This window comes from Cnephaeus nilssonii (assembly GCF_951640355.1).
Source record: "Cnephaeus nilssonii genome assembly, chromosome: 4".
In the NCBI taxonomy this organism is placed as follows: Eukaryota; Metazoa; Chordata; class Mammalia; order Chiroptera; family Vespertilionidae; genus Cnephaeus; species Cnephaeus nilssonii.
Window position 1 is genome coordinate 45,605,474 of NC_137075.1, and position 18,785 is coordinate 45,624,258.

Consider the following 18,785-nt stretch of genomic DNA (forward strand, 5'->3'; position numbering starts at 1 on the left):
GGTACCCACAGGTTTCCCCTCACTCACCACCACTGATGGACCATTTAAACTTGAAGCCACAATTGTTGCTGGGAGGCTTTTTATAATCCTCAGCCCACAAACTTCCGGTGCCCCGGGCTACCCCCGCAGTCCAAGTTTACAGCCCTTATACGTGGGAATATTTCAACTACTTTGCAATCGAGATGTTAATAGGCCCATTCATGATTAGCTTTGGGAAGTTGAGTTATTTCTTAATTTCTCTTATTTTGAAAAACATGAGAGCCAGCCCTTTGGATGTTGCTGCTTCACTGAGAAATCAAAAAAGGGAACCCAGGCGGAGAAACACAGGCACCAACACTCCAGGCCAAGCCAAACCAAACCAGGAGGATGAAGCAGGGCGAGTGAGTGCCTCCCAAGAGTTCCTCTAGTTCAAAAACGGTTACAGTGGAGAGGGTGGTGCGAAGCAGGATTCACTCTAGTGCTCTAAGGGATGCTTCCTTTGCAGAAGGAAAAAGTACCTTCAGCCAGAGATAGAAGGTGGACTGAAAGGGTGCTTTTATCTTTAAAACATATCTACTGATTTCAGAGAGGAAGAGAGAGATAAACATCAATGATGAGAATCATTGATTAGCTGCCTCCCACGCCCCCTACTGGGGATAGAGCCCACAACCCGGCATATGCCCTTGACCGGAATCAAACCCGGGACCCTTCAGTCGGCAGGCCAACGCTCTATCCACTGAGCCAAACCAGCTAGAGAAAGGGTGCTGCTAACACTTGAAATTTTATTATGCAGGAATCCATCTCCTCATATCCTTGAACCCTGGTTTTCAGCTGCAGGGATCCTGATAGTTTGTCTTCAGTCCAGCACTTCTTTTCTAGGCCTCTGGATGTGGTACTGCATTTATAGCAACACTTTCTGCTCCCTCATAATCTTGGAACTTCTGGTGCATTCAATAACATTATTAAATTAGAAAAATAATATTTCCCACTTTTGAAATCCAAGCCATCATACAAACAGAACTAGAGTTGCATGCGGAATGAATATTTTATTACTAGATTATAAAAATAAAATACAAAATAATTTTAAAACAGAACTTAAAACACTGTACAAAGCTTTAATATGATACAAACGGGAAATTAAATAAATAATTACACTTTTCTGTACAGATGACCATACAAAAGCACTCCATGTTTCCGCCAATACTCTACTGTCCTTGTTGCCTGAGCTAAGATGCATACAGAGGGCTGCTTGGAGGGGAAAGGGACACAGGACCACTGGAAGCATTTCCAAGAGAATTTCTCCTCACTGATTTCGTGAAGAGGAGAAGGGAGAAAACTGGAATGATTAAAGTCCTCTATGCTAACGTATTTGTGTTGCTTGACAAGAGAGAATTCTTTTGGTTTGTGATTCAATCTGATTTAACAGGTGCCAAATAGTTCATACTTTCAAGATTTATAACTAATGAAAAACTAGATATTTCCCCCTTCCCCTCTTTTCCCTAAAAGCTGTCAATGTGTAAGTAAAGGCCTAATTAAATCGGCATTGGCTATTTTAGGAAAGGAGTCAGGAAGGGGGTCAGGGGCTATGTATGAGGGAGAGGTGAGGAGGCTCAAGCCTGGGTCATCGGATCTGTTCTCTTTATTTGGTTCACCCAATCCAAGTTCAGAGCCCCAAGTGGCACACTGTTATATTGCCTTTATCTTCCTATCTGTATTTCTGAATGCTTTTCATCTTAGTGAACTGATTTATCCATCTGAATGGTTTAAAAATAAAATAATTTTAAAAAGTCCCAAGGGCATGTCCCTCCCTGGGTTGCTCTCCTAAAATAAATCTCATTCAAGCTCTGGTAGCCTTGTTTACCCTTGTGGGTGAGTGAAGAACAACCCAGACAGACTCCAGGTACGTTGAAGTGCTGCACATGGAATTTTAAGGATTTAAACCAGTGGTCGCCAGCCTGTAGTCCGTGAGGTCCGAAAGGTTGGCGACCGCTGATTTAAACTGTACATTATGGGGGGAAAGCATCATATGACAAGGGTAGTTTATACAAAAATGTGGTTTACTCAATGTTTTTAACTGGGTGAGTGAACACTTATGTACACAATATGAAATATTAAACTAATGAAAAGAAATAAAATTCCTATCCATCGTTAGCATGTAAAGTTATGCCATCAGCAAATTCTACAGTCACATGGGCCAAAAATCTGCCTCGGTGAATCCCCTTCTCTAGGTTAAGGAACCCAGAAGCCCTGGGTATCAGTATCACCAGTGATATACACTATGCCCAAATCTGTCACTTCTAATTAAAGAGGCAGACCTGGTTAAAGTTTCACATGGCAATGAAGGAAAAAGGCTTCACTTCTTTTACATGTCTCTTTAAGATCAAGAATCAAGCAAAGTCTAAGGAAATATTCAAATCATTACTGAATAAATGGTACTTGGCTATTCAGTTCTTGAGATTGTGTATAACCTCAAGGTGATCTTGATCTTGTCACATACTTTTAATTTTCTGATCCAGATTTGCTTAAGGGGAGTAATAAAAAAAAGTCAGAGCCAATAATCACAACTGAATTAGAAAATGTATTATGGGCCAAGACTTTAATGACATCATTTCACATCCAGCCAGGGATTTTTAGGGATTGAGGTGTGCAGCATCCAAATTCCCCTTTACACGAATAGGGAGCCTTATCCCATGTCCTGGAGTTATCTAAGAACTAAAGGAATTCCCATGTCCCTCCTGCAGTTCTCTCTAGCAAGGTAGGCAACAGAGTCCTCATGCTCTCAAGACTATCTGGGTTAAATTTCTCATAATTCTAGAGGGACAGCTACGCTACTAATATCTAATGATCTGATGTTTCCACACTACTCCCACATCATTTAAAAAAATTTTATAGGAGTTTATTTGAGCCAAAACTGAGGACAACTGCTGGGGAGCAAGATCTCAAATGCTCTACTTCCACATCCTTGAGGTCCACACCAGAGTTCTGTTGGATGAGACAGGGAAGTAGGATGTCCTACAACCACCTGGGGCTTCCACATGGACTAGAACCATCTTATTACCTTCTCTAAGTTACAGTCCAAGTATGCACCTATGGTTTCTGAACTTGGTAAATATTGATTTAAGAGGACTACCATAGTGGTTCCATTCCTTACTCCTGTAATACATTTGTATTAAAACATAGATAAGTAACTGCAAATAAACTGTCTACAGGACCAAATTCAAGAAAGTTAAACAATGGCATTGTCAATCATTTTATCGCCACAGTAATACAGGAACTAAAATCTCTTTTTAGGCAAAGCCCCCAACACATCTGTGGTAAATACACATAAGCAGAAATGGGCAGATGTTAAGAGAATGAATGTAAACAACTTAATTCCAAAATACAGGAGCATGACAGGAGAACTGTTTCCCTAATGTATGCCATGTTCGATTGATATAAAGGAATGAAAAACATTTTTAAATGTCAAAACTCTGATCTCCAAGACTAAATCTAGACTTATCTATAAGTAAATATATTTTCAAATAGCCAGAGTACGATGTATTTCCCCCCTAAATTCTGGATCTTATTTCTCCTATCACCAGTTCCTTATGTTAGATTAAGAATATAGTTCCTAGAACAAAGAATCCTCTGCTTTTGGGGAAAAGGCATCTGTTTTTTATTCAAAGGTACAGAAAATTGTTTTAACTACCTGTATCTGGGTTTATAAAACATGCCCTAATGTACAGCTTTTCCTTGTAGATTGAAAACAACCATAGAAACCTTTGCATAAAAATCTGTGGCTTAGAAGGAATCTCATGATTACTCAAGAACCTCAAGTTCCCACAGTGTTAGGAGGAGCTAAACAGAAAGATACTGCACATCTAGTTCACTGTATTAGTAAGCAGCTGAAATTTGTTTAGTATTTTAAAGCAAATAATATAAAGTAGATAATAACAGTGGGTCTCAATTATCATTTTGCTACTTATTTAGGACTTGATTAACTTGGCAACTTTTACAAAAAACATTTACTTCACAACATGCAACCTAAAAAACAGTAAATGTAGCTATGCCACTGTCAGCAAGGCCAGCTTGCGTACCAAGTTGAGAATGATGGTGCCTGCCTAAGACTTAAACATTCAAAGATGTTTATAATCTGTGCTTTAAAGTTAAATTTGGTATGACCCAATTTTCCTTTTTTGTTCACTGATGTTAAATGCCTTTAAGCTGTGCAAAAGATCACTATGTGAATGTTTTGCTTATTTTGTGAGTCAAAAGAACGTGCAAAGTTCAGCCCGGCCCCAGCTTTCCTTACAATCAGCGCCCTCTCACTTTGTAAAGTGTGAACGGCCCTTCCTTTTTGTACAGAAGATGAACTGTATTTTGCATTGTCTACTTGTAAGTGAATGTAACATACTGTCAAATTTCCTTGTTTGAATATAGAATTGTAACACTACACGGTGTACATTTCCAGAGCCTTGTGTATATTTCCAATGAACTTTTTTGCAAGCACATTTGTAACCATGTGTATATAATTAACAAACCCGTGTATGCTTATGCCTGGGCAACTATTTTTTATAACTCTTGTGTAGATTGTCTCTAAACAATGTGTGATCTTAATTTGGAATCCGAGTTTGCACTTTAACTTTTTTCTCCAATATAGTGCCCCAGGACAGCAAAAAAAAAAAAAAAAAAAAAAAAAAAAAAAAAAGATTACTATGTGGAATTTTAAAGTCATTTAACCCATTTGTACACCCTGGAGATTTGGCAATATAACTTAAAAAGAATGCTACCTGAAAGGACTAAAATGTTGCTAATTCCATCTTCTATTCCACCCAAGTAGTTCCAGAGATTAGACAGGGAAGGTAAGAGCAAGGTAACCAGCCACTTTGCTGTGATAGGAGAAATGACAGGCACTTGATTTTCAAAAGATAATTTACTTCTGCTCCATAATACTTTGTGTAGTTTGGCTTGACTTTAACTAATGGCCATGTATGTCCCTCATCTTAGGTAGAATAACCAAACTGGTTTAAAATTACTTGGATGATCTATGTTTGTCTGAATTTTGAAATACGCCATCACTAAAAAATAAAGAAGCGAAAATAACAATACAACTCATTTTCTGTATCGTACTTCACAATAAAACAAAAATCCTTGTGCCAAAAGTGCTTTACTCAGGGCTGTGCACTTCTCCTTTTAGCCCGAGACAGGTATTATCTAAAAACACAAACTGTACTTAAAAACCGGAAAATCTCTATGCAGGGTGGGACAAAAGTAGCTTTACAGCTGTGAGTATGCAAAACAGTTCATTCTTGTATTATTATTTATTAATTACTGTATTGTTTTCCACACAAAGAACTAAAACTCTACTTTTGCCCCACCCTGTATAAGATAGTAGTACTTTCAAGTGGACCTACTGATACATAATATAGTATTAGTTTGTTTTCTTTTGAAAGTATCAAGCAGAAAAATCTCTGGTTAACACTTTTCTCTACATGCAAAATAAAATAGTCTTACACAGCAAGGCTGTTTCTGGACCTTGAGTTTGTGGGTACCATTTAGAAAAGGGAGTAAAATACAGTGGAAAAGTTGTGAGAAAAATGGAAAGAACTGAAAAAGAGGAAAAACATTAAGTTGCCATCATTGCCAGTTTTGACTGCTAGCAGAGAAATGCCAATCAGATATAAAATAACACACACACACCACACTGCGGCCTCTCTCAGCTTTTCCAATGGTTACTACAAGCACATTTCTGACTAAAAGGGTCAGGATTTAAAGCTGGCTACTATTCGCACAATTTTGCAAGTACAGCAGAAAAAAAGAGAATTTCTTAATTGTAGCTTACTCCTCCACCACCCCTCAAAAAACGAAGTTAAAAGAGGAAAGCAGAATGGTAATTTTAAGGGATATTTTTAAAAAATCGATTCATCAGACCCATGATTATCATCCCAGTTTATCCACTCTAACCATAAGAACAGCATTATGTAATTAACAAGACAAATCTTTGAACCAGTATTACAAGCATGTCCCAATAATTTTTCCCCTATTAAAATATTTTTAAAAATGAAAATCAACCTATCTTGGCCAGTTAAAGACTGCCAACCCTTGCAATTATACGCAAGGAAGGCAAGAAGAATCTTAAGTGTCACATGCCAAGAACATATTTTCAGAAAATGAATACAGGCAAGGCCCAAGTGTACGCGAGGCACACAGTAAAAAGGTATTTCTCCACCCGTGATCTTGAAATTACAAATGGAGAATGAGAAAGAATGAGTTTATATAAGCATATGTTTCTCTATATTTTTATAAATATTTATATAATTTACCATGAAGACATGCAAGTAGTGTTATAGCAACTATTATACAATATAATACAGAAAGATGGGTCTTCCAATGTTACAGTTGCTTTAGGTAAACAGCAAATATGTCTTATCTATTGCATTCCCCTATAGTGCTTGAAACCAGAGAGAAATTAAGTTTCCACACTATGCTACAATTCTTATGGGAGACAAAATATGCCTCAATAGTGTTTTGAGGTTTGTTTTTTTTTTGTGTATGTTTTTTTTGTGTGTTTTTTTTTTTTAGAAAGCTCAACACAGATAAAGAGAACAAGGTAAGTTCAGTGCAGCTTCAGGGCAACTTTGATGCAGCATTAGAATATGTTCACTCGGTGAGAAAATATATTTCTTTCCCCCCCCAAATTCAACCACATTAGGTTTGGCAGCAAACACAAGGTCAAAAAGAAAGCACAGATTTTGCTAGAAGGCAAATTTCAACAGCAAGCAGAACAATTTACCTGACCTTAATAAGGTCTTTACAACACAAAAAACACCAGAGTATAAAAAAAAACCATTTTCAGAGTCTACTATGATTTAATTTTGCCTGATTCCTGTTAGCAGAAGAGTGCGATTAGAACAAATATGATCCTCTTTATAGCTCTGTAAATTGAGATTACATAGAAATCAGGTCAAGAAACCCAAATGTTCAAACTAAAGCACAGGAGAAGGTGGTAAAAAAACTTTAAAAGATAAATATTGAACCTAAATTTATTTCCCCAGATACTCATTCCTAACTGGCTCCATGTATAAAATACAAAGTTTAAGGAAGATAAGTCTCAACAACATACCTAATTTCTTTCTACTTTTCTTTTTAAATCTCTAAAAGCGTAAAGTTACATTTCACAGCACTGTACTTCCTTGGTATCATCTTGGAGGTTGGCATTAGAAATAGTTGGAACCTAGAAGAATTAAGGAATCAAGGTCTACTCTGGTCAGTTTTCCTTCCACAAGGTAGAAACTAACAGGGAAGGAGAGTTCATCTACCTTAAAGGGCATTAACCCCCACTCTGCCCCTCTCTCCCTAAAGCATTAAAGCCTGCAAACTAGTTCTATTTAGATTTTCCCTTCAATTACCTAAGTGTCATCAGTTATTTCTCACAATAAAAATATACTGAGACCATAGTGCTACAAAGAAAAATATTAGCATATGCTGCTAAAAGCATATTAAAATGTACTGGTAAAATGAGAGAGATTGGATCAGGTGAGAAATGCTAACTTTAAAAAAATATGAAATCCAAGGAGGGTACTAGGAATGAGGCAAAGTAAAGGTGTGAACTCTCCATATAGATAGATACACAAGCTAAATATATGTGTATCAGCATTGGCTCCCCACCAACAGACTTCTTACATACTTTAATATTGGAGCAATTCTGAACTCCAAAGTTGAGAAGTTTTGAAGGAAAATATTAAAACAGGAGGTTTCAATTTTGCTATATAATGTTTGAGGATAGCCGTGAAGAATAAGGCCAAACCCTTTAAAATTTCATTCCATCTCCTACTTTGACTCTTGTTTTAGAAGCAGCTAAAAAAAAAAAAAAAAAAGGAAGTTCATTTAATCAGTTTCTCCCTCTTGGATTTGCTAGACTGCCGTTCCTATGCAAAGGCATTAATTCCTGATCTGCTTGCTGCCTGCCTTAGGTAATTCCTTATCATATATTTATGTCTCCTTATAAATAATTTATCATGTTACTTTCTTTTGCAAGAGAAAATCAACACAGACTTTTAAAATAGACAGTACAGGGATACACATGCATCAGGTTTGGGGGAAGATCTCACACCTTTCACGGAGATGCGGCCTGGCTCCTATCTGCTGAGTTTACTGGCTGACTTACTCTTCCCTGGGGGGGCTTTAGTGCTGGCCGAGTGGTGGTGGAGGCTGCCAGATCCTTTCAGGCCATTCTTGCTGGGTTTGCAATGCTCCTGTTGGCAGGACCTCCTGGAGGAGGAAGATCCTGAGTGGCTGGGAGGTGACTTGCTTCTCCCCAGATGCGGGGAAGAACTCCTCTGGTCATGGTGGGGCCGTCCAGCCCTAGATGGTGAGGAACTAGATGTGCGAGGCAAAGAAGAACTTCGAGGAGAGGAACTGGGACTCCTGCGAGGGACAACTGGACTCTTGGGTGGTGTTTTTGGGTTGTGAGGGGATCCTGGACTCTTGCACTGAGTAGTGCTCCGGGGTTTCTGAGATCCATTTTGAAGAATTTGGGCCAGGCGGGAGAAAAGGTCTGAGTCAGAATTGCTACTCCCTAGGACTTTGTATCTGCGGAGCCTTAAAAGAACAGAGAAAAATTATTTTCATTTTAATTCATTTCAAGTGTGCCTATAAAGTCCCAATCATAATTTGTATGATGTGAGTCAAAATTTAGGAAACACAGGATACAGCTACTCTTTTACATACTAGTTCTATGACCCTGGACAACTGATTTAATCTCTCCTAGCTTTTAATGGGAATATTATCAATCTCACCACTGAGCAGCCAAGGGCAATAACAGAGCAGCCAAGGGCAATAACCCAAGTGAAGTACTTAGTTGGAGGTCTGCCATTCAGAAGCACTTGGATGTTGTTAGTCCCCTTCCTCCTATGGCATGTTTGCTCTTCTGACTTTAGGATTAAATAAAGCATCTCTAGCATAAAATGCCTTAACATTTTGTTTAAGGCTTCTAGGACAGGAATTCTGCATACATACACAGGCAGTCCTCGGGTTACGTCGGACTCGTTGAATGTCGTTTCGTGGTTACATCGCCATCTCCCATTTATTTATTAAAAAAAAAAGTTCCGTCATTTTGATGTATGTACATATGTGCTTTATGTTTTTTATCATTTATTTACCACAAGTAAAGGTCAGGAATTATCTTTCTTTTAATTTTTTTTTTACTGTTTCACTTCATTACTGCTGTGCATGTGCTCCATGTGAGTGACGTAGGTGCTTATGTAGGTGGGTTCTGGCTTACGGCGAAAATCGCATTACGTTGCGCCGTAGGAACGAATCTCCAACGTAACCCGAGGACCTACTGTATGCAAATATTAACCCCACAATGTAAGTTTTCAACATGAACTGTGCTCACCAATAGCAGGAACTATAGAAAAAGGTTATTTCAGCTTCATTTAATAGTTTTCAAAATAAAAGAGTCCTCACTGATTCCTCTGGGTCTCAGTCTCTGCCCTGATAGAAGCCTGAGATTCAGGAGAGCTGAATTTGGGAACTGACTGCCCCTCTTTAACTGACAAGTCAGAACTCAAATCTAGAAAGTATTCATATGAATAGCAATGTCTTCTTTGTCCTAAATGTTTTTTTCTGTTTTAGCTTAAAATCCACTCAGTTTAAGAATTTAAACCTCAAATTGCTGACATGCCACTCCTTACAGAAGGAAGTAGGAGAAGAACTTCAAGGCTGTATTAGTACGTACAGAATGCAGGTACATAAATAGCCATCATCATCATCATCATCATCGGTCAGCAACAAATTACTGATTTTTTTTCTATGAATTTTCTTTCCTTCTCTTTCCCCACCATCTACTTATTCTGAAAAATGACATGAAACTCATTCGGGTTAAGTCTATTCTCAAGGATCTTAGAGTAAAAATTCTGAAATGGAATAAAATAATTCCTCTGTGCCAGGACCTACGTGGGAAAGTTGAGTTCCCTCTGAGTATCCAGATGAGTCAACTCTAATATCTGGCACAATGCCGTAGGCTTGACTTAGTTACTAAGTACTACTTTTAGGGGACACCGTAAAATGCTAAATAACGAATGATAATTAAGATTTGTTTGTTGCAGTCCAAAGAAGCTCAAGCCACAGATATGCCATCTCTATGAAGCATAGATGCCAAGCAGAAGAAAAAGGGGATACGTAAATATTGTTCACAGAATCACCTTTTTAAAATCTCAAAATGACTGCTGTTTACTCATCACCATTCTTCCTATGGAAGTCTTGTCCCATTGGCACTTTAAATCTAATGTTTAGTTACCCTGAACCTGAAACCTTAGGGCAAGTCAAAACTAAAATTTCTGAAGGTAAGGGTAACAAGTTCTGCTGTGTAATGATACAAATAGAATCTTACTTTAATATGCTTCAGATATCCTTATAACAGGAAGAGGCCTATTATTATATTATCTAGGACAGGCTAGTTTTCATGTAAATGTACTAGGTGTATCGGTTAATAATGCGGATTTTTTTCAATAAATGGAGTTGCACATATGTTGATATATATGCGATTTGATATGTATGCTATTTTGTTGTATTGACAACAAGCTTCAAAACTTCATATGTCAAATTTTCTGAAGGTGTTAACATCATAGATATTTTTACCCTTAAAAATGTTGAATTTCATGCCAAAAATAGAGCATTTGCGGGAAGTTTTAGTCCATTACTTTATTTTGAAGAAAAGTGCTGCTGAATACTTTGGGAAGCTTATGGTGAATATGCTCCATCCATTTCAAGATACTCGTGAATGCTGGTTTAAACCTGTGAATGCTTTAAAAGTGATGATTTCGATGTGAAAGACAAAGAACGTCCAGGTCAACCGAAAAAGTTTGAAGACCAACAATCAATAATTACAAGCATTATTGGATGAAGATGAGTGTCAAATTCAGAAACAACTTGCAGAAAGATTAAACGTTGCTCAGCAAACAATTTCCGATCATTTACAAGCAATGGGGAAGATTTTAAAGGAAGGAAAATGGGTGCCACATCAACTGAACGAAACACAAATGGAAAACCAAAAAGTCACCAGTAAAATGTTGCTTCAACGGCATGAAAGAAAGTCTTTTTTGCATCGAATTGTGACTGGCACTGAAAAGTGGATTTATTTTGAGAATCCCAAATGCACAAAATCATGAGTTGACCCCAGTCAACCATCAACATCGACTGCAAGGCCAATTGCTTTGGAAAGAAGACAATGCTCTGCGTTTGGTGGGATCAGGAAGGTGTGGTGTATTATGAGCTTCTAAAACCAGGTGAAACCGTTAATACTGATTGCTACTGACAACAAATAATCAATTTGAACCACGCTTTGATCGTAAAATGACCAGAATGGGCCAGAAGACACAGCAAAGTAATTTTGCTTCATGATGACGCACCATCACCACTTCAAAACTGGTTAAAGACACGTTAAAAGATCTTGCCTGGGAAGTATTAACCCACCCACCATATTCACCAGACCTTGCTCCTTCAGATTACCACTTGTTCTGATCGATGGCACATGCACTTTCTGAGCAGCACTTCAAAACATACAAAGAAGTGGAAAATTGGGTCTCTGAATGGTCTGCCTCAAAACAAGAAAAGTTCTATTGGGACGGTATCCACAAATTACCTGAAAGATGGGGAAAATGTGTAGCTAGTGATGGACATTACTTTAAGTAAAGTACTTTTGATGTTTCTCATGAAATTATTGTGTTTTCTTTGATTACAAAATTCGCATTTTTAACCGGTTAAAAATGCAAATTAATTGTTAACTGGTTAATAATATGGATTAACTATTAACCGGTTAAAAATTGGATCAATTGTTAACCAGTTAATAATATGAATTAATTATCAACTGGTTAAAATGTGGATTAACTGTTAACCGGTTAATAATACGGATTAACTATTAACCAGTTAAAAATGCAGATTTTGTAATAAAAGAAAACACGATAATTTCACGAGAAACATCAAAAGTGCTTCCTTCAAAGTAATGTCCATCGCTAGCTACACATTTCCCCCATCTTTTAGGTAATTTGTGGATACGTCCCAATAGAACTTTTCTTGTTTTGAGGCAGACCATTCAGAGACCCAATTTTCCACTTCTTCGTACGTTTTGAAGTGCTGCTCAAAAAGTGTGTGTGGCATCGATCAGAACAAGTGGTAATCTGAAGGAGCAAGGTCTGGTGAATACGGCAGGTGGGTTAATTCTTCCCAGGCAAGATCTTTTAACGTGTCTTTAACTGGTTTTGAAGTGATGGTGCGTCATCATTGAAGCAAAATTACTTTGCCGTGTCTTCTGGCCCATTCTGGTCATTTTACGATCAAAGCGTGGTTCAAATTGATTATTTGTTGTCAGTAGCGATCAGTATTAACGGTTTCACCTGGTTTTAGAAGCTCATAATACACCACACCTTCCTGATCCCACCAAACACAGAGCATTGTCTTCTTTCCAAAGCAATTAGCCTTGCAGTCGATGTTGATGGTTGACTAGGGTCAACTCATGATTTTGTGCGTTTGGGATTCTCAAAATAAATCCACTTTTCAGTGCCAGTCACAATTCGATGCAAAAAAGACTTTCTTTCATGCCGTTGAAGCAACATTTTACTGGTGACTTTTTGGTTTTCCATTTGTGTTTCGTTCAGTTGATGTGGCACCAATTTTCCTTCCTTTAAAATCTTTCCCAGCCCTAGCTGGTTTGGCTCAGTGGACAGAGCATCGGTCTGCGGACTGAAGGGTCTGGGGTTCGATTACGGCCAAGGGCACATGCTGGAGTTGCGGGCAGTCAATGATTTTCTCTCATCATTGATGTTGCTCTCTATCTATCCCTCTCACTTCCTCTCTGAAATCAATAAAAAATATATATATATTTTAAAAATTTCCCATTGCTTATAAACGATTGGAAATTGTTTGCTGAGCAATGTTTAATCTTTCTGCAAGTTGTTTTTGAGTTTGTTTTCCGTTGGCCTGGACGTTCTTTGTCTTTCACATCGAAATCATCACTTTTAAAGCGTTTAAACCAGTGTTCACAGGTATCTTGAGATAGAGCATGTTCACCATAAGCTTCCCGAAGTATACAATAACTTTCAGCAGCAGTTTTCTCAAAAATCATTAAAGTAATGGATTAAAACTTCCTGCAAATGCTCCTTTTTTGGCATGAAATTCGACATTTTTAAGCGTAAAAATATCTATGATGTTACCACCTTCAGAAAATTTGACATAAGTTTTGAAGCTTGTTGTCAATACAACAAAATAGCATACATATCAAATCGCATATATATCAACATATGTGTAACTCCATCTATTGAAAAAAAAAAATCCTGCCGAAACCGGTTTGGCTCAGTGGATAGAGCGTCGGCCTGCGAACTCAAGGGTCCCAGGTTCGATTCCGGTCAAGGGCATGTACCTTCGTTGCGGGCACATCCCCAGTAGGGGGTGTGCAAGAGGCAGCTGATCGATGTTTCTCTCTCATCGATGTTTCTAACTCTCTATCCCTCTCTCTTCCTCTCTGTAAAAAATCAATAAAATATATTTTTAAAAAATCCGCATTATTAACAGGTATACCTAGTATTTTGATTTTTCACTTTATTTTTGTTAAAAGACTATCCTTTTCTTCTTTCTTCTCCAAGGGTTTAGACCATTATTCTACTCGGTTTAAGTGAGTAATGGCTCCAAGGAAAGCACTCTTAACTGGTTTATTACCTCCCAATATTTCCACCTCTTCTTCAAAATATAATCTATTGACTCTATGGTCAACTATACATGAGAAATTCAATAAACAAGTATACCATGCAGTAAATATTAAAGCAACAACTTTATTATGTACTAGAGGCCTGGTGCACGAAATTCGTGCACGGAGGGGGGTTGTCCCTCAGCCCAGCCTGTACCCTTGCCAATATGGGACCCCTCGAGGGATGTCCGACTGCCCGTTTAGGCCCAATCCCAGTGGGCAGTCGGATCCCTAAACGGGCAGTCGGATATCCCTCTCACAATCCAGGACTGCTGGCTCCCAACTGCTTGCCTGCCTGCCTTCCTGATTGCCCCTAACTACTTCTGCCTGCCAGCCTGATCACCCCCTAACCACTTTGCTGCCAGCCTGTTTGCCCCCAACTTCCTTCCTCTGCCGGCCTGGTCACCCCTAACTGCCCTCTCCTGCAGGGTTGATCACCTCCAACTGCCCTCCCTTGCAGGCTTGGTCCCTCTCAACTGCCCTCCCTTGCAGGCTGGGTGCCTCCCAACTGCCCTCTCCTGCTGGCCGTCTTGTGGTAGCCATCTTGTGTCCACATGGGGGCAGGATCTTTGACCACATGGGGGCAGCTATATTGTGTGTTGCAGTGATGATCAATCTGCATATTACTCTTTTATTAGATCGGATAGAGGCCTGGTACAGGGGTGGGGGCCAGCTGGTTTGCCCTGAAGGGCGTCCCGGATCAGGTGGGGGTTCCCTTGGGGTGTGGGGTGGCCTGAGCGAGGGGCCTGTGTTGGTTTGCAGGCCGGTCACGCCCGCTGGCAACCCAAGCAGAGGCCCTGGTATCTGGAATTTATTTTCCTTCTACAATTGAAACTTTGTAGCCTGGAGCGGAGCCAAGCCTGGGGCTCCCTCCAAGGCCTGCAGCCATTTGTGTTGGGATTATAATTGAAACTTTGTTGCCTTAAGCGGGTGGGCCCGGCCAGGGTGTGCGGAAAGCTTTGCTTCCCCTGTTGCCGGCGGCAACCCTGGCCTGCTCTCTCAAGCTCCATTCTGCCGCCATTTGTTTGAATTTGTTTACCTTCTATAATTGAAACTTTGTAGCTTGAGTGGAGGCTTAGGCCTGGCAAGGGCAGGCGGAAAGCTTGGTTTCCTCTGTTACCTAGGAAACCTTGCTCTCTGTGGCTGTAGCCATCTTGGTTTGGGTTAATTTGCATACTCGCTCTGATTGGCTGGTGGGTGTGGCTTGTGGGTGTGCCGGAGGTATGGTCAATTTGCATATTTGTCTATTATTAGATAGGATAGCTATATCTAGCATCAGACCTAGGGAAACCACCAATAGGATTTTTGTTTGTTTAATTCATTATAATCAGATAAACAGTAGTGCTACCAGGAGCTAGTCATGAAATGATGAACACACTATTCTTCACTAGAATTTGACATTATAATGACATCTGTTATAACAGGATTCTGACTAACCAAAGCTACAAAAATACTGAGTATCTAGTTAAAACAGACTGGAAGAGAAGTAACCTTTGTTGCATGCTAATCAGCACTGCAAGAAGCTTTAGACATATACTCCCTTATTTCATCCTCCCCAAACCATGAGGCAAATGTTCAACTCATTTTATAGATAGGGAAATTGAGGTTCACAATGCAAGAAAGTGGGAGAGCCAAAAATGAACCTGGATCAATCTGACCCCTTCTACTACACTGTGCTATAAGGCTTGGGAAAGGCAAGGAAGAAAGTAGACAATCAGAAGCAGGCAACAAAGAAATGAAACCTCTGACATATTATATACTAGAGGCCCAGCGCACAATTCAATCGTGCGGGTAGGGTCCCTAGGCCTAGCCTCCTGCGATCAGGGCCATCTTCTGCCTGTTCGCCAGTCCCCAGGCCCAATGCTGCCTCCGCCGCCGCCACTGAGCTGCCAGGCTGTTGGGATCACCAGCTCATCCCCAGCTGCTGCCGCTGCTGCTGGGGCTTGAGGCGCTGACGAAGGGGAGCATGGCAGGGGATCCGGGTGCGGACAACCAGCTCCCTGCCTCCTATGGCAGCGGAGCTGGGTGTCCAGGGTGTCCGAGGCAGCCCCCCTCAGCGGCCGCCAATCCAGCTGTTGAGAGGCGGGGGGGGGGGGGATAGGAGGGCGGGAGTCCCCTGCCTCTCAATGGCTGGATATGCCACCCCAAGTCCCGCCCCCCAGCCTCCCACCGCCCAATTGTGGGCGTAGCGGAGTGACGGTTATTTGCATATTGCCTTTTTATTATGAAGGATTAGAGTCAAGCAGACACAGAAACAGTGCTATACACTTAACATAGGGAGAGCATACAGCATTACCTGGCTTCTACTCCGGGCCTCGTGGGTGGCTTTCCTGGTGGTGGCCGAGGCAAGAACTGTGAAGTGGAGCTATTGACTTGATCTGTGTTGACCCATGACACTGGCCTTGGAATTTTGCTCTTTCTGGACTGGGAGATGATAGGTGACAAAAAGCTATCTTCAGCTGACCTGCTCAGGGGGGCGTCTATCGCCAGTCTTGAAAAGGGAGTAAAGACTTCCTCCTCAGAAAAGGGAGCAGGAACAGTAGCTAGTCTCTCCTCCAGCAATTTATCAGAGGCACTTGAGAGGTCCCCAAGAAAAGACTTGAGTTGCCTTTTTTCCACCAGAAGTTTGAGTAGGTCTGGCTGATAAGCTTTCTTTTGGAGGAGCTTTTCTTTTGCAGAGAGTGGAGAGGATGATTCGAAAGCTGAGTCTATCTCTTGTGCTAAAACAGGGATTCGGCTGTGTCTAGTTACGAAGGATGACCTAACCACATCCTTCCGGGATGAGGGACAATGTTCACTCTCTGAAACACTATTAGATAGCTCTCTATTTCTAGGGTCAATTTTCTCTTTCTTACCCTCTTGGTGCAAAAAAGTAGAGATGTGTCCTTGAAGATCGGGCAAGTCTTCACTCTTGATGTCATCATCCTTAGATATCTTACTTTTTTGCATTGTTGCCACCTGGCCTATCTGTCCTTCAGCATGTGGGTCAATGCCTCCAGGAGAAATTTCTGAAGTTCCAACTGCCAGAAGCTTCATTATCTCATGATTTTTGTCTTGATTTGGCATCACACTAAAAGTCTGTGTCTTTGTCATATCAAGTGGCTCAGTAGTTGCTGAGTGATCCCTTTCTAAGTCTCCTGGGAGAGAGGAGATCTCAATATAATGCTGCCCTTTACTTAACTTTTCATCTTCATTATCTGACCCCAGCAGGCTTTTCTCTTCAGTTTCCCTAGGGAGACTCTCAAATTCTCTCACAGCCAGTCTGTTATGGTCAGGAAGGTCTTCTGGTCCCAGGTCTTGAGATTTTTCACACTCTCTAGTATTGAGTAACATGTCAGGACCAATATGCTCTATCTGCAGCCCCAAGTCTGTTCTGCTTCCTCCACTAGGAGGTTCTCCCTCTGTCACAACTAAACCAGAGAAGTTCTCCCTTGGAGAATAAAGTTCCACAGTGGGCTCCATAGGCTGAAGGTCCTTCTTCTCTGGCAGCTGACCACAGTGAAAGCTTCCTGAGGTCGACTGTGTAGATGCCACAGAAGGTCGAGGAATTGTAATCTGGAGAGCGAGAAGAAAAAGTTAAAATGCAATAATGTAGAATATAAGTGAAGATGCAGGATTTGAGATTTAACACTTCAAATTCTAATTTATAAGAGGAACATGTATGTTGGCCAGGTCTGCCTAATTCATACTTAAAATGAACAATTCTGAATAAAAATGCATGACACCCAAGCTCAGGAACTATACAGCACAGTCTTCTTAGAGGTTCTTTAGCCTGCTTTGTGTTCTGGAAGACTGACTTCTGCAGACTGCTATCCCAGGCTCCCTTGCCTTCTGATTTCTGGGTTTGCCCAATGGCCAGCACCAACATAGAATCTGAATTTGTGGAGATAAGGGGCTGGGTATTAATTCTCTCTGCCCCCTCCCCAAGGGACTGCAAGTGGACATTCTACCACTCTTGGCCATAGCTCCTGTCACATGGCCCCACTCCCATAGATAGGACTCTTACCAGGTTCTATTAACAGCCTTTCTTTCTCCTCTTTCAGAACTCAAGACAGGAATGACTCTCTCTATTTAATGTGCCTATGGTCAGTTAAGGAAGTGATAGCACCAACTTTGCAAGAGTAAACTCTGAATTTAAGCCTCAAGGAGATAATCAAGGTAAATATATTATCCCAAACCCCCCCAAATGAAGGAAATGGTAAGTTAATACCTTAGACATACAAGTAAGTAAAAAAGTGATGCAGCTGACAGAGACTTTCAGTAAAGAAAACTCTAAAAAAAATTGTTTTAATCATATTTTTATTGATTTCAGAGAGAAAGGGAGAGGGAGAGAGATAGAAACATCAATGATGAGAGAGAATCATTGATTGGCTGCCTCCTGCATGCCCACATTGGGGATTGAGCCAATAACCCAGGCATGTGGCCTGACCGGGATTGAAACGTGACCTCCTGGTTCATAGGTCGACGTTCAACCACTGACCCATGCCAGTCGGGCAAGAAAAATATTTTTATTTAAAAATATTTGAAAAAGGTAAAACATATTAAATATATAAATACAAGTCTTTCAACAACTTGATAGAGAAAATGTTGCATATAGTGTAAGAGCTATAAGAATAATCTTTGTGGACAGGACAGTATTGATGGGAATGGGCAAAAAATACTAGGAGAAATTAAGCCAAGGCTTTAGAAAGCCTTTTGAAGGGAAGCACACCAGAATGCTATTGGAAAAATACTTGAACAACAGTGAGAATATAGCATCTAGTCAAAGAAAAGAAGAAACTGAATCTGGGAAGGTGGAAAGAGAGAATGAATGGAAAGAGAAAAGGTGGGGTGAAAAAAGGGATATAGGGAAGGGACGTAAGTGGTAGGGCCTGACTCTTGCCCATAGGGTACCTTTGTACAATTTGGAAAAGGATGGTCTTCAAAGAGGAAACAAAGATGCACAGTTTGGCTAGCAAAGTTTGAGCTAGATTTCAGACCCAACTGTTCCCTTGGCTAGGCATGCAGTAAACAACCTATATAACTTTACAAAGCAGTCTTGGGGAAGAAGGAAAGACCAAATAATTGATTAAAAAAAAGGAGGTAG

The 18,785-nt window shown here is 40.3% G+C and overlaps 1 protein-coding gene across 3 annotated transcripts in view; it reads right to left on the reverse strand.

The window, feature by feature from the left end:
- Positions 1-1,016: 1,016 nt before the first annotated feature.
- The window catches only part of TTBK2 (tau tubulin kinase 2), a 158,492-nt gene continuing 140,723 nt past the window's right edge, over positions 1,017-18,785 (reverse strand). For all 3 annotated transcript variants that reach the window (XM_079769307.1, XM_079769309.1, XM_079769308.1), the window contains 2 exons: positions 15,996-17,254; positions 1,017-8,559 (listed from right to left, as the gene is read on the reverse strand). In XM_079769307.1, the coding sequence (XP_079625433.1) occupies positions 8,097-8,559; positions 15,996-17,254 (1,722 nt within the window). In that variant the 3' untranslated portion in view covers positions 1,017-8,096. The remainder of the gene's footprint in view (positions 8,560-15,995; positions 17,255-18,785) is intronic.